The following is a 16,593-nucleotide window of genomic DNA, read 5'->3' on the forward strand; positions in this document are numbered from 1 at the left end:
CCTGATATTAACTTTGGCAAATAATTTTTGGCTAAGTCCACAAAAGCTATTACAATAAAACCAAAAATGGACAAGTAAGACCTAATCAAATTAGAGCTTCTGCTTAGCAAACTGAACTATGAATAGAGGAAACAGACAACATACAGAATGGTATAAAACATTTACCCCAACTCTGCAGCTGACAAAGTTCTAATGTTTAGAATCTGTACGGAACTTAACAATCAAAAAAACAAATAATCCCACTAAAAATAGGAAAGGGACACGAACAGACACTTCTCAAGAAAAATTATACAAGTAGCCGACAAACATGAAAACATGTTTATCATCACTAATTATCATACAAATGCAAATCAGAACCACAATGAGATACCATCCCACACCAATCAGAATGACTGTTATTAAAAAGTCAGGAAACAGCAGACCCTGGTGAGGCTGTAGAGAAAAGGTAACACTAATACGCTACTGGTGGAAATACAGACTGCACTGTGGAAAGCAGTCTGGAGATTTTGTAAACAGTCTGGAGATTTCTCAAAAAACTTAAAACAGAGCTACTACTGAACTAAGCAATTCCCTACTGGGTGTATACCCAACACAAAATACTTCATCCTACCAAAAAGCCACATGCTCCTGGAAATTTATCACAGCATTATTCACAATAGCAAAGACACGGAAATGACATAAAGAAAGAAAATGCAATAAAGACAGAACATTTGAAAAAGTAAAAGCACTGATTTTTTCCTATTCTTGAATGATCTAACATATAACAGTTTGTTCAAAGGGACAGCAATGTATTTCATTATGTATGCTTATGTGTGTTGTAAACCAAGAGTATCTGGGACAAGTCTCAATCATTAGGATGGTCACTTTGCTAAGGCTAAGGATGCACCTGTGACACAGCCTCAAGAGGTCTTGACAGGTGTTTAAGGTGGTCAGGGATCCACTTGGTTCTAGACATTTCAGGGAGACATGGAACCAATATATGTAAAATGTATACTGGTTCCATACGAAAAGGCAGGACAATTCAAACTGTTGAGGAGGCTTTGGGGTCATAGGTAGTTAAGAGACAAACAGTTGCATTCTTTAGAGATTCTGATTAGCCTTTCCAAAAAAGTATCAGATATGCATTTATATCAGCAAGCAGAGGGATGACTTTGAGTTCTCTGTCCTTTGTCCACAAGGAGTTTCCTTAATAATATATACTATTATAAACAATATGATGAATAATGTATATTATTATACAATATATACTATGTGTAATATATAAAAATACATATTACATATATGTAAGAATATATAAAATATTTGTTATAAAGAATACAGTACATATATATAAGGATATATAAAATATATATGGATATATGAGAATATATATGTAAGAATACACAATATATTTAAGATATATATAATATACAATATATAAGGATATATAATATATGTTCTTTTAAAAAATACACTCACACAGTAAAAGGAAAGTAAAACTTGGAATCCAAAAATCACTAAGCCAAAGGGAAAAGTCAAGCTGGGAACTGCTTAGGAAAAACCTGCCTCCCATTTTAGTACATAATGAAGTATATATAATATACATTATATATATCCTAATATACAATATCCTTATACATTATATATTTGCACACAATATATATTACATATAATATATTACCTAACATGTATATTACATTATACATATATAATATATATTAAATACATATCATATGATATATAACATGTATTATGTATAATACGTATATTCCAACATATATTATAATTACATATTATATTTGGAGCTTCTGCACACCAAAAGCTCTTGATTCACCAAAAGAACAACACACATTTCTTCTCAAATTCACAAGGAACTGCTTAGGGAAAACGGGCCTCCCATTCTAGTATACAATGAAGTGTATAAAATGAAGCACATACAAATGTATATGGACATATAATGACATATAAAAAAAGATATAAACATTCTTTTCTATATATGAATACATATGTGAATATATAAGGATATAAATATATATCCAAAAATATATATATGGGCATATATATCTGTATATATATATGAGCTATATTGTATAATTTTTATCACATAATATAATGTAACACATATTTATCCATAATATATATTCATATAGTAACAATATATAAAGAAAAAATTTTCTATTCAATTTATTATTTAATATATAGTTATGATTACATATTATAAATATATACTTATGATTATATAATACATATTACATGATACATATTATAGAATACACTATTTTATATTTATAAACATATACATATAATTATATACATGTTACATAATTATGTACATATATAACATATAATACATATGAAATTATATAACATCATTTATATATTATACATATTTTAAATTTACTATATATTTTATATTATTAAATAAAATATATAGTAGTAACATAATATATATTAAATTTTATATTTTATAAACATGACATATCATATATATTTATATACAATATATAACATAAAACAATTTTACATATCATATATATAATTTTATATTGTATAAATTGGTTGTAGTGAGCCTAAATAATGTAATAAAATTACATATAAAATATATAACTTTACATATATATACAAAATATGTAATTTTATAGATTACATATAAAAATACATATATTTATACATTTTGTATATTACATATATATTTTATATATTTATATTATACATATTTTACATAATATAAATTATAAAATACAAATTATATGAAATATGTAAATATATATTTTCCATGTAAATATATTTTATATATTTTCATATATTTTTATATATTAGATAAAATTACATAATAGATATATTAATACAATCTATTTATATATATAAATATATTTTTATATATACTCATATTGATTTGTATAATATAAAATATACTATTGATATCACCATTACATGATTATATTATATATAATATATAACATAAGTTACTTAATATATAATGTATATAATATAGAGTTGAAATTCTTTGGAAAATATATGGAAAACCTTAGGGCAGTCACTTAAACTAATTAAGTATATAGTATACTTTACATATATATAATACATATTGTCATTATGATCATATATTGTAATGTTATAATTATTACATAATATGTATGTATTGTCATATATATGTAACATATAACACGATTATATATATTCTATATATTCTATTATACACCAGTATATATACATATACATATACACATAATTGCATTAATATATACATATATTATACATATAACTACTATATATAGGCATAAAAACTTATAATTATATAACATTATGCATTGTTATATATTTCACATTTTATATATACTTTATATTATATATTGTATTTTATATATATTATATGAAATATTTCATATATAAAATTACATATTATATAATATATTCATGTAATTTTATACTTTATATTACATATACTATATAATATATAAAATATGTAATATATATTACATATATTTTATATTTTATACTGATATATATAATATAAACTATATATCATAAAATATATACATATAAAATATAAATGATTTTTAAATTATATTTTATATATGTATTATATATGTATACATACATATGTATAAATCATATATATTTTTAATATATTATATATACTATGTAATATATGTTTATGATAGATATTTTATATTTCATGATATGTATATATGCATATGTACATATATTTATTTATATGTACTTTTATATAATATATACAACAAACTATACATATATGACATATATACTTATATCTTATATATCATACATAATTACATATAGATATTGAATGCTTATATATCATATATAGTTATATAATACATCTATAATTTATATATCCTAATTATATATGTTAAGTATTTATTATATAAAATCTATACCATATAGGATATATATTATAAATACAATATATATTTATGATATATAATACATAAATTTTATTTTTATATGTATATTATATATTTATATATATAGTAGATATATAAAGTTATATATATTATATACAAAATATTTCATATATAATATATAAAATTTTATAATATATATACATTATATATAAGCATGTATATCATCATATATATTTTATATGTATAAATATGTGTATGTGAATATACATATACATATAAAATATAAAATGATATATATCACATATATTGTATGTATAATTTATTATATATGTATATATGATAAATATAAAATATATATTTTTATATAATATATACATATACATATATATCATGAAATATAAAATGATATATATCATAAACATATGTTACATAGTATATATATGTATATTTTGAAATGTATGATTTAAATATCATATACATATGTATATATGCATATAATATATAATATATATTATATATTAAATTATAATTTTAAAATTATATTTATTTTTATATGTATATTTTATATTTTATGATATATTGTTTATATTATATATAATAAAGTATTCCATATAAAATATATGGAATATATAATATATAAAATATGTAATATATATGTACATAATTCTATATAATGTAATTGTATGTATGATACATGCATGTTACACATACATATAATTACATATATTATATATATTTAAATATACTGAGGTATAATATATCACACAATTATATATTGTGTGATATATATCATATATGACTATAACATATTACAATATATAATCTTAATATATATACACATATATATAAAGTATAATATATATACTTTATTACCTTAAGTGGTTGCCCTAAGCGTTTTTCATATATATTTACAACAATTTTAACTCTGTATAATATATATATAATATATGTTATACATTATAATTAATAGACATGTTAATAGTATATTTTACATTATATAACTATGTATATTTATATTATATAAATATAAGATTGCATTAATATATCTGTATATAATTATATATATGTATATATGTATGTATATACATAAGTATATATAAGTATCATAATTATATAATGATATATACTTAAATATATACCTATATATGATATATACAATTACATATATCATATATAATATTCTTATATATTGTATTAATGTATCTACAAATTATATATAATATATATAATTACATATGATTATATATAATAATTCTTATATATATAAATGTATTATATATAATTATATACGGCATATGTAAGAATATGGATATATAATTATGTATATCTCCTTATAAGTCCATATTCTTACATATGCCATATATAATTATATATAATACATATTTATATATAAGATTATATATAATTATTACACATAATTATATATTATATAATTTATAGATACATTAATACTATATAACATTATACATAAATATATATATTACTGTATTATATATGTAAGAATATATATATTACTACTATATTATATGTAATTGTATATATCCCCTTATGCATCCATATTCTTACATATACCATTATATACACTTCATTATATACTAGAATGGGAGGCAGGTTTTCCCTAAGCAGTTTCCAGCTTGACTTTTCCCATTGGCTTAGTGATTCTGGGGTCTCAATATTTATTTTCCTTTTACTGTTTGAGTGTATTTTTATAGGAATGTATATACATATATATTATATATCCTTATATATATTATATATTCTCATATGTGTTTCTTATATACATTATATATTCTTATATATCCATATATATATACGTATCCTTATATATAATTTAAGAATATATATATTCTTACATATATATATTATATACTTCATTACTTTAAGTGTTTGCCCTAAGGATTTTTCACATACATATACAACAAATTCAACTCTACTTTCAAATAATACGGTACCACTTCATGGTAGTGTGAGTACCTCATAAAAACATAATCCTAAATCCTCATCCCTGTCTTTTGTATCACCACTATCTTTCAATGGAATTATGCATAATAATATATATTATATTACATTATATATTCTTACATCTTTTATATTATGTAATATATAGTATACATTATAAAATGTTATATGTTGTTATGAATATATATTATGTACTGTAATTTTATTTTCTATATTATATATGATATATAACATTATGTATATTTTTATATATATTATATATATATACTTACACATAATTCAATTGAAAGATAGTGGTGATACAAGAGACAGAAATGAGGATTTAGGATTATGTTTTTATGAGGTACTCACACTACCATGAAGTGGTATCGTATTATTTGAAAGCAGAGTTGAATTTGTTGTAAATGTATATGGAAAACCTTGGGCCAACCCTTAAAAAAGTAAATGAAATAGAACTAATATGTTAAGAAAGGAGAGAAAATGTAGTCATAAAGAAGGCTCAGTCAAAACCACAAAAGGCAGAAAGGATGAAGGAGAAAAATGGAAACAAATAACAAGGGGAAAAATTTTTTTTTAGTAACAATTTGTTAGATAGGAGATATTAATCCCACTATATCCATAACCACTTAAATATGAATGGTCTAAATGCATTAATTAAAACACAGATATGGTCAGAGTGGTTCTAAAACAAGAATCAACTATACATTGTCTATAAGTAACCCTCTTCAATATAAACACACATATAGATTAAAAGTAAATGGTGGGTGAGAAACATACATTGTGCTAACACTAATCCAAAAGGCAGCAGAAGTAGGTATTAGTTTTAGACAGAGACAACTTCACAGCAAGGAAAGTTATCTGGGAAAAAGAGGGGCATTAGATAGTGATGGTGGGGTCAATTCTCTAAGAAGACACAATTCTCCGTGGATTTATACCTAACACAGTATGAAAATATGTGAGAAAAATGTTAGCAAGAACTGCCAGGAGAAGTAGAGTAATCCACCATCAGAGTGGAGACTTCAACACCCCTGTAGCAGAAGTGAATAGATCCAGCAGGCAGATAGTAAGCACATAGTCGAACTCAACAAAACACCACCAATCAAGGAAATAGAATGGACATCTACAGACCAATTCACTCACCACCAGAAGAACACACATTTCTTCTCAAATTCACAAGGAACAAACACATCAAGATAGACCGCATTCTGGGCTATAAAACACACCTAAACAAATTTTAAGGAATATAAATCATATCACGTCTGCTCTCAGACCTAACCTAGAAACCAGTAACAGGGAGGTAACTAGAAAAAAGTCCCCAAATACTTAGACACTCAGCAATACACTTCTAAATAACACATGGGTAAAATAAGAGATCTCAAGAGACATTTAAAAATATTCTTAGCTAAATGAAATTAAAACAAAGCTTTTCAAAATTTGTGGGAGGATGAAATAGTACTTTGAGGAAAATTTATAGCACTGAATGCATATATAAGACAAAAAGAAAGTTCTTAAATCAACCATTATAATTTCCACTTTAGAAAATAGAAAAAGAGGAAATAAAATCCAAAGCAAGCAGAATAAAAGAAATAATGAAAATAAGAGACATGACTAATTGAAATCACTAATCCTCATTTCAATCACTCTATTGATTGAAAACAGGAAATCAACAGAGAAAATCAACAAAACCAAAAGCTAGTTATGTGAGAAGATCCATAAAACCTATAAGCTATCTAAGGAAAAGGAGAGGGGACACAAATGTCTAATCTCAGAAATGAAAAAGGGAAATCACTGCATCACCTACACCCCTACTCTATGGACATTTAGGTCAGTTCTGGAGATTTTTTCCTTTGATTGGTCCATGTTCCCCTGTTTCGTTGTATGCCAAGATACGCTTTGGCTGAGATTTGTCATTAAAAAAAATCAACTTTTTTCATGATTGGCTTCATACAAGGTTAAGACCTTGTCTGGACAGATCTTCCAGACAGAAAATCAACCCAGAAACATCAGACCAAAACCTCACTGTAAAGCAAATGGGTCTAATAGATAATTCACCAGCGAGCCCGGCTATATATTTCAGAAGCTTCTCTAAACTTCCTGGGGATGCATCTTCTCTGGATGTGTGCACATATTTTTCCAATCAGTGATGTTTGCTTGTTTCTTTTTCAGCAGCTCATAATCTCTTGCTCTTTCTGGTGTCTGTATGCAGTCCTGCGGGTTTTCTGGTGCTGCTACAGGCTGCTGAGTTCTCCTTTATTCTCAGTGGCCTCCACTTATTCAAAGTAGGTGGATTCTCCTTTAGCACTCCAAGTCATGCAAGCCAGAAATCAGGCACTCAGGTAGAACCCAGAAAAGCCAGATTGTCGAACTTCTGCTCCCACTTCTCTTCTACTCCCAAGGGAGAAGCCAAGAGTTGAACATCTTCTCCTGGTTACATGAAACAGTGCCCACTTGGGAGAAAGGGCTGAAATTCAACAGCTTTTCTTACCCATTCCAAGGCAGCTGTTTTTGGTTTTGCACTTGCCTGGGGTGCTGATGATTTCTGGATTTTTCATAAAGCCATTTAGGTTGCAGTCAAGATGTCAGACAGAGAGGACTGCAGTCATCTGACAGTTTGGGGCTGAAGGTTCCACTTCCAAGATGACCCAGTCGCATGGTCATTAGCTAAAATCCTCTCAGTTCCTTGCTATGTGGAAGTACCCGTGACGCGGCTTCAAGTCCTCACCACATAGCAGTTGGGTTTTTTTAGAGCAGCTGATTCCACAGGAGGTGGAAGGAGAAAAGTGTGGTACCTTTCCTTACTTCATCTTCTAACTCACAAACTGTCACATCCACTTTTTCCTATTCATTAGAAATGTGCCCCTAAATCTAGAGAAGATTTAGGCTCCACCTCTTAAAGGAAAAAAAATTTCAAATAAGGGTTAACATATTTTAAAACATAGATAAAAGTCACCACAAATATTAAACTTTAGTCATAAACATGATCCAATCTACTGTTATCCTTATATATTATCAAATGATTTACAGGTCAAGAGAATGTCCAAATGCATTGGATTTTATATAGGCATTTATATTATTACTTTAACATTTATAAAGATAACCTAAAATATATACTTAAAAAAAATTAGGCAGTTTTTGGATTCCTGTCTTCTTTCTAGTTTTCTCTGTGTGAGTAGAAAACAGTTTATAATTTTAATTAAAGCCAGTAATTAATAAAAAGACTACAGTTGGTATAAGTCAATCTGAGGTCCACATTAAAAAATAAGCAATTATAAATAAAAAGACTACAGTTGGTATAGTAATTAGAAAAGATTAATATGTATACTGGCAAAGATAATGGTAAGGGAAGTTAATTCACAAAAATGGTAATTTAACATAAAACGGTACATGTAACATACATACTTTAAATTCAGGTATGATTAATTATATCTCAAAATTAAGGTTTTAATTTTATTATGCATTTACATACTTATCAACTTATGCATGTCTAAACATACAAAAATATACTGCCATTAATCTTAAAAGTCTGTATATGTTAAAAAAGATTAATAAATTTATTCACTTTTTAAAAAGCTCATAAATGCAATAAAAGTTATATAAATTATATACAAAGAGTGAAATTATATTTTAATATTTCTTTTATAACAAAATTATTCTGTGCTCAGATAACAGAGATTCCCTTTTAACAACTAAATAGTGTGGGAACTCTGTATTTCTGTTAAACTCTTGATAGTTTTTGAATTTTTAAGCAATATTCTAAGGTGAGTATTTAAAGATCATGGCTGCTGATTATTTAAAAATATTGTTCAGAATAATTGTATTTTCTTTATGCAACTATGACTTACATTCATATCTTGCTTCATTGAATTACTATTCTTGATGTTGTCTTTGCTTTATCTGGCCCTAAATATGCAATAATAAAATTGCCCATATGTACTTTATGCCTGTACTATCACAGCATTTCCAAGAATAACTCTGACTTATAAATGTAAGAAAATAATGAGGCTTGTTTTGGCAACCTCCAAATTTAATTAACTCAAAAATGTTGTGAAAACTTTTATCAAATTGAAGACAGATCCCAGAAAACACCAAGCTCATTTCATTTTATGCCTGTGTTCTACCAGACTTCAAAAAAGAAATCAAATGTGACTTAAAATTTTAAGAGCAAAGAAAAAGAGAAAATATTTAAAAACTCATATAGGGAGGCTAACATCATCATGGCTGGATACAAGGTAACTACTGAAAAAAGTTAATGTCTTTCCTTGATATATGCTATAAACAAATAGAAGAAAGAAAACTAGATAATCACACAATGGGAAAAATAGCTACTGAATTCACAAAAATGACATAAGAAATGTGTAAGATACACTTGAAGTCCTCTAGAAAACTTTCATTGGTCTAAATCTAAACCTAAAACCTGAATTAGAAAACTTAAAAGATAGAGATAATCTTTGTCCCAAAGTCTGTATCTAAAAAGACTAAAATTTTAATCAGATGGCAATTTATGTGTGATTTGATAAACTGTTTCAAAATTTATATAAAAAATAAGCCCATGTGAGAATAGCTAGCTTTGGCCAAAAGAAAAGAGAATGACAGGGAGTGGAGGCCTGCTGGTTATCAGAGGATAAATCCTAGAGTACTGTGCTGATACAAAACACATTCATGGCAGTAGTGGGACAGTCAGACATGACTTATACGTAAGAATTTCAAGATAACAAACAGAGCATTTGAAATCAGTAGAGAATGGAATTGTTTTGAGAAAGTTTGGTATGTGGAATTTGAGAAAACCAGTAATAAACTTCAACTAACATAAAGACTTTGATGTAAAATCATTACTACAAGAAAGTAATTCTTTATATCCTTGCAGCAAGCAATGCCTTTTACTTATGACATGAAATACAAATATCCCGAAGTTTAAAAATGAACTAATTTTGCTACCTAAAAAGTAAAACCTCCCCTTAAGCAAAATATTGATAAATAATGTTAAAAGGCAAGTGACACGCTGGAAGTATTTGCAATGTATGTATTAAAAATAGTATTTAGAATATATGTAGTTCATTCAAATTACTAAGAACTTGTAAAACATAGTGGGAAAATGGGCAAGAATATAAATAGGAACTGCACAAAAGAAAAAGCACAAGTCATGTGTTCACAAATGAAAAGGTGTTTCACCTAATGGCCAAGATGTGTGTTATAATATAACACAGAATTGCCCCCTCTCATTGGTATAATTTAAAAATACATATTTAATACAGAAATTTACATGCCACTTCAGTATTTTTATGATTATTACTTTTGTTATTCTATAAACAAGTCAAAAAATTGAATAAGAAAACATATTACAAATATTTATATGATATGGGTAGGAGAAACCTAAATAAGACCCCAAAGGCAGAAGTTTAAAGGGAAGACTAATAGGTTTATCCCTATGAGAAGTTTAAAGTATTCTGTACGTTAAAAGGAATACTCAATTAGAAAGTGGAGAAAGATGGCGGAAGAGAAAGCTTCACTGATGGTAACCCCTAAGAGCAAGGACACCAACTTAACAACTATCTATGCAGGAAAAAACCCATCTTTATAAGAACCAAAAACCAGGTACCAAAACTGCCTCAAAGTGTTGGAGCACCAAGCGAGCTTCAGGACTTGACCTGTGGATGGCATTTCTGGACCTGCCCTGGGCCAGGGGAGCCCACTGCTCTGAAGTATGAATCCCAGGCCAGGCAACTTTCACCACAAGGTAACTTAAGAGACCATGGACCTTATGGAAATATCCGTGTCCAGCAGTACTCCTTGTGGCTGGGGTGGTGGCGGCTACAGATGAGGCTCCCCTGCCTTTGGAAAGGGAGGAAGAGCAGGAAGGACTGTGACTTGCAGTTTGAGGGCTAGCTCAGCCACAGTATAACAGAACAGCAGGTAGAGCTCTAACTGTTTTGACTCCAGTCCCTGACCCCCAGACAGCACTTCTGGACCTACCCAGGGTCTGGGAGAACATGCCACCTGGAAGGGAAGGATACAGGCCTGGATGGCTTTGCCACCTGCTTGTTGTAGAGCCCCAGGGCCTTGAGCAAACACATACAGTAGCCAAAGAGTAGTTAAGGCAGGCCTTGGGCAAGACCCATCACTGTGCTGGCTTCAGGTCTGACCCAATGCAGTCAAAGTGGTGGTGGCCACAGGGGTGCTTGTGTCACTTTACCCCCAGGCTTTAGGTGGCTCAGAACAGAGACCATGACTCTGTATGTTTGGGAAAAAGTAAGGGAAGAGTACAAGAGTCTCTGCTTGGTCATCAAGAGAATTATTCTGGATTTTTACCAAGATGATCAAGGTGGTACCACTGCGAGTCTACATGAATCCACAACATTACTGGCCTTGGAGTACCTTGTAAAGATTGTGACACCCAAGACATTTCAAATATATAAAAAGTCTTCCCAAGAAGGATGGCTACAAATAAGCCCAGATAGTGAAGATTATGGTAAATTCTGAACTCAATGTGCAGACACAGATGAACATCTACAAGTAAGAAGACCATGCAGGAAAACATGACCTCACCAAATGAACTAAATAAGACACCGCTCATTCTGGAGAAACAGATACATGAGCTTTCAGACACAGAATTCAAAATAGCTGTGTTGAGGAAACTCAAAGAAACTCAAGATAACACAGAGAAGGAATTCAGAATTCTATCAGATAAATTTAATAGAGAGACTGAAATAATATTTAAAAATCAAGCGCAAATTCCAGAGCTGAAAAATACAGCTGGCATGCTGGAGAATGCATCAGAGTCCTTTAATAGCAGAATGGATCAAGCAGAAGAATTAGTGTGCATGAAGACACCCTATTTGAAAATATGCAGAGGATACAAAAAAACCAATGAAGTATGCCTACAGGATCTACAAAATAGCCCCAAATGATGCAAATCTAAGACGTATTGGGCTTAAAGAGAAGGTAGAGAACAAAATAGAAGTAGAACATTTATTCACAGAGATAATAACAGAGAACTTCCCCAACCTAGAGAAAGATATTACATCTAAGTACGAGAAGGCTATGAACACCAAGAAGATTTAACCCATAGAAGAGTCTCTCAAGGCATTTAATAATCAAACTGCTGAAGATCAAAGATAAAGAAAAGATTCTAAAAGCACCAAGAGAAAAGAAACAACATATAATGGAGCTCCAAAATGTCTGGGAAAACTCAGCATAGTGTAATACTGTAATTGTGGTGTGGAAACTACTCTTATCATAAATGGAATTCCAGACTAAATAATGAACCAATCAAAATTAATAACCACAACGTCTTTTCAAGACATAGTACAATAAGATATAAATAGAAATAACAGTTAGAAAGCATGAGGACAAAGTTAAGGCAATTGCTGTAACATTTTTAAATATATACACACCCAACATGGAAACACCCACATATATACAGGGAATACTATCAGAGCTAAAGAGAGAGATGGGCCCCAATACAATAATAGCTGGAGAACTTTAATACCCCATGTTTAGCACTGGACAGATCTTCCAGACAGAACATCGACAGAAACAACAGACTGAAACTGCACTACAGAACAAATGAGTCTAATAGATATTTTCAGAACATTTCACCCAAGAGCTGCAGAATACACATGCTTTACCTAAGCACATGGATAGATCATATGTTAGGTCTCAAGTCTTAAAACATACAAAAACTGAAATAATATCAAGCATTTCCTTGACCACAATGAAATAAAACTAGAAATCAGTAACAGGAGAAATTTTGGAAATGATACAAACACAGGGAAATTAAATAATAAGCTCCTGAATGATCAGCGAGTCAATGAAGGAATTAAGAAGGAAATTTTAAAAATTCTTGAAACCAATGATAATGGGAAACACAACATACCAAAACCTATGGGATACAGCAAAAGCGCACTAGGAGGGAAGTTTGCGGGTATAAGTACCCACCTCAGAAAAGGACAAAACCTTCAAAAAAACTATCTAATGATGCCTTTTTATGAACTGGAAACACAAGAGCAAAGCAAACCAAAATGGCAGAAGAAAGAATAAAGATCAGGGCAGAAATGCGTGAAATTGAACTTAAAAATAACATACAAAGTCTTTAGTCAGACTAAGAAAAAGAGAAGATCCAAATAAATAGAAATGAAAAAGGAGACACTATAACTGATACTGTGGAAATTTAGAGGATCTTAGTGGCTATTACGAGAAACTATATGCCAATAAATTGGAAAATCTAGAAGAAATGGACAAATTGCTGGGCACAGACAACGTGACAAGATTGAATCAGGACAAAATCCAAAAGCTGAACAAACCAATAACAAGTAACAAGAGTGAAGCCATAATAAAAAGTCTTCCGGTAAAGAAAAGCCCCGGATCTGACAAATTCACTGCTGAATTCCACCAAACATTTAAAAAAGAACTAACACCAGTCCTACTCATACTATTTCAAAAAACAGAGGAAGAAGGAATTCTTCCAAACTCATTCTAGGAGGCCAGTACTACCCTGATACCAAAACCAGACAAAAACACATCAAAAAAAGAAAAACTACAGGTCAACTTCTCTGATGAATATTGACACAAAAATCCTCAAGAAAATACTAGCAAACCAGAAAGATCATCCATCATGACCAAGTGGGATTTATCCCTTAGATGCAAGGATGGTTCAACATATGCAAATCAATCAACATGATATATCATATCAACAAAATGAAGAATAAAAACCAAATGATCATTTCAATGGATGGTGAAAAAGAATTTGGTAAAATTCAACCTCCCTTCATAATAAACACCCTCAAAAACCTTGATATAGAAAGAGCATATCTCAGCATAATGAGAGCCATGTAAGACAGATCCACAGATAGCAACATACTGAATGGAGAAAAACTGAAAAAGCTTTTTTTCTAAGATCTGGAACACAACGAAGATGCACACGGTCACCACTGTTGTTCAACACGGTATTGGAAGTCCCAGCTAAAGCAATTAGACAAGAGAAAATAATAAGCAGCATCCAAATAGGAAAGAAAGAAGTCAAATGGGGAAACAATTTCTTGCCACTTGGCGTGCTGCAGCCCGACAGGCCGCAGCGGAGGCGAGACGGGGAAGGGGGAGCTGCGGGGCTGGCGGGAGGACACGCGGCGTGCCTGGCGGAAACCGCAGGTCCCATGCCGCGCTGCGACTCCCGCACCCCTGCAGCCCGTGGCCGCAGCACCCCCCTCCCCCGCCACCTGCCGCCCAGGGCTCGCCGCACAGCGCCCGCACGTCCTTAGCAGGGCCACCAAGCAATGCCCGCCAGGCACCTGCGAAAGTTTGTCGGCTCCCGCTGAAAGGCAGCGGAGCCCCCGCGCCCCTGCGCCCCGCTCCAGCCAGGAGCCTTCACATAAATGGGTCTAGTCATGCCTCCCAGTAAGAAGCCAGAATGCTCAGGAATTAGTGTCTCCAGTGGACTGAGTCAGTGTTACCAGGGCAGCGGTTTCTCCAAGGCCCTTCAAGAAGACGATGCCCTCGACTTTTCTCTGCCTGACATCCGATTAGAAGAGGGGGCCATGGAAGATAAAGAGCTGACCAACCTGAACTGGCTGCACGAGAGCAAGAACTTGTTGAAGGGCTTTGGGGAGTCGATCCTCAGGAGTGTCAGCCCCATCCAGGACCTGGATGACACCCCCGCATCCCCTGCCCACTCTGACATGCCCTACAATGCCAGGCAGAACCCAAAATGCAAACCCCCCTACTCCTTCAGCTGTCTCATATTTATGGCCATCAAGAACTCTCCAACCAAGTGCCTGCCAGTAAGGATATCTTAACTGGATCTTGGAACATTTTCCATGTTTTGCAAATGCACCTACTGGGTGGAAAGCCCAGGACCTGACAAATTCACTGCTGATTTCCACCAACCATTTAAAAAAGAATGGGTGGAAAAACTCAGTGAGACACAATTTGTCATTGAATAAGTGTTTTAAGAAAGTGGACAAAAAGAGGAGTCAGAGTATTGGGCACATATACACCATGGAATATTATGCAGCCATCAAAAATGATGAGTTTGTGTCCTTTGTAGGGACATGGATGAACCTGGAAACCATCATTCTCAGCAAACTGACACAAGAACAGAAAATGAAATACCCCATGTTCTCACTCATAGGTGGGTGTTGAACAATGAGAACACATGGATGGACACAGGGAGGGGAGCACTACACACTGGGTCTGTTGAGGGGAATAGTGGAGGGACACCGTGGGGCGGGGAGTTGGGGAGAGATAGCGTGGGGAGAAATGCCAGATATAGGTGAAGGGGAAGAAGGCAGCAAATCACACTGCCACATGTGTGCCTATGCAACTATCTCGCATATTCTTCCTATGTACCCCAAAACCTAAAATGCAATTAAAAACAAAAAACAAAAACAACGTGAACGTACCCAATGTTGCTGAACCATATACTTAAAATGGTTAAGATGGTAAATTTTATATTATGCATATTTGCCACAAAAAAATTTAAGTTAAAAAAAAAGGAAACAAAATATCATGTGAACAGCCCAGAAATAAAATTGCCTTATCTTTCAGATCCTGTATTTTCTGCATAAAACCTCTCTGTATTCTTTTACTGCAGCCTCAACTGATCCTATCTTCGCATTTGTGATGTGTGCAACTTCAGATTCTAACTCAATAGCAGCTGAAAAGAAAAAGCAAGAATTATATTATTATTATTATTAATTTCAAGACAGGGTCTTGCTCTTTCAGCTGTGCTGGAGTGCCCTGGTGTGATCACAGGTCACTGCAGTCTCTTCCTCCCAGGCTTAAGCAATTTTCC

At 31.2% G+C, this 16,593-nt stretch overlaps 1 protein-coding gene across 7 annotated transcripts in view; it reads right to left on the bottom strand.

Moving 5' to 3' along the window:
- Positions 1-5,350: 5,350 nt before the first annotated feature.
- The window catches only part of LOC100387850 (coiled-coil domain-containing protein 144A-like), an 84,027-nt gene continuing 72,784 nt past the window's right edge, over positions 5,351-16,593 (bottom strand). For 4 of the 7 annotated variants that reach the window (XM_054255724.2, XM_054255722.2, XM_035299478.3 and 1 more), the window contains one exon: positions 9,300-16,455. In XM_054255724.2, coding sequence (XP_054111699.2) covers positions 16,343-16,455 — 113 coding nt within the window. In that variant the 3' untranslated portion in view covers positions 9,300-16,342. Of the gene's footprint in view, positions 8,697-9,297; positions 16,456-16,593 lie in introns of those variants that run through there. The other 3 variants (XM_078372517.1, XM_054255726.2, XM_054255725.2) reach the window with 3 other exon arrangements.

The sequence above is a fragment of the Callithrix jacchus genome, chromosome 5, assembly GCF_049354715.1.
Source record: "Callithrix jacchus isolate 240 chromosome 5, calJac240_pri, whole genome shotgun sequence".
In the NCBI taxonomy this organism is placed as follows: domain Eukaryota; kingdom Metazoa; phylum Chordata; class Mammalia; order Primates; family Cebidae; genus Callithrix; species Callithrix jacchus.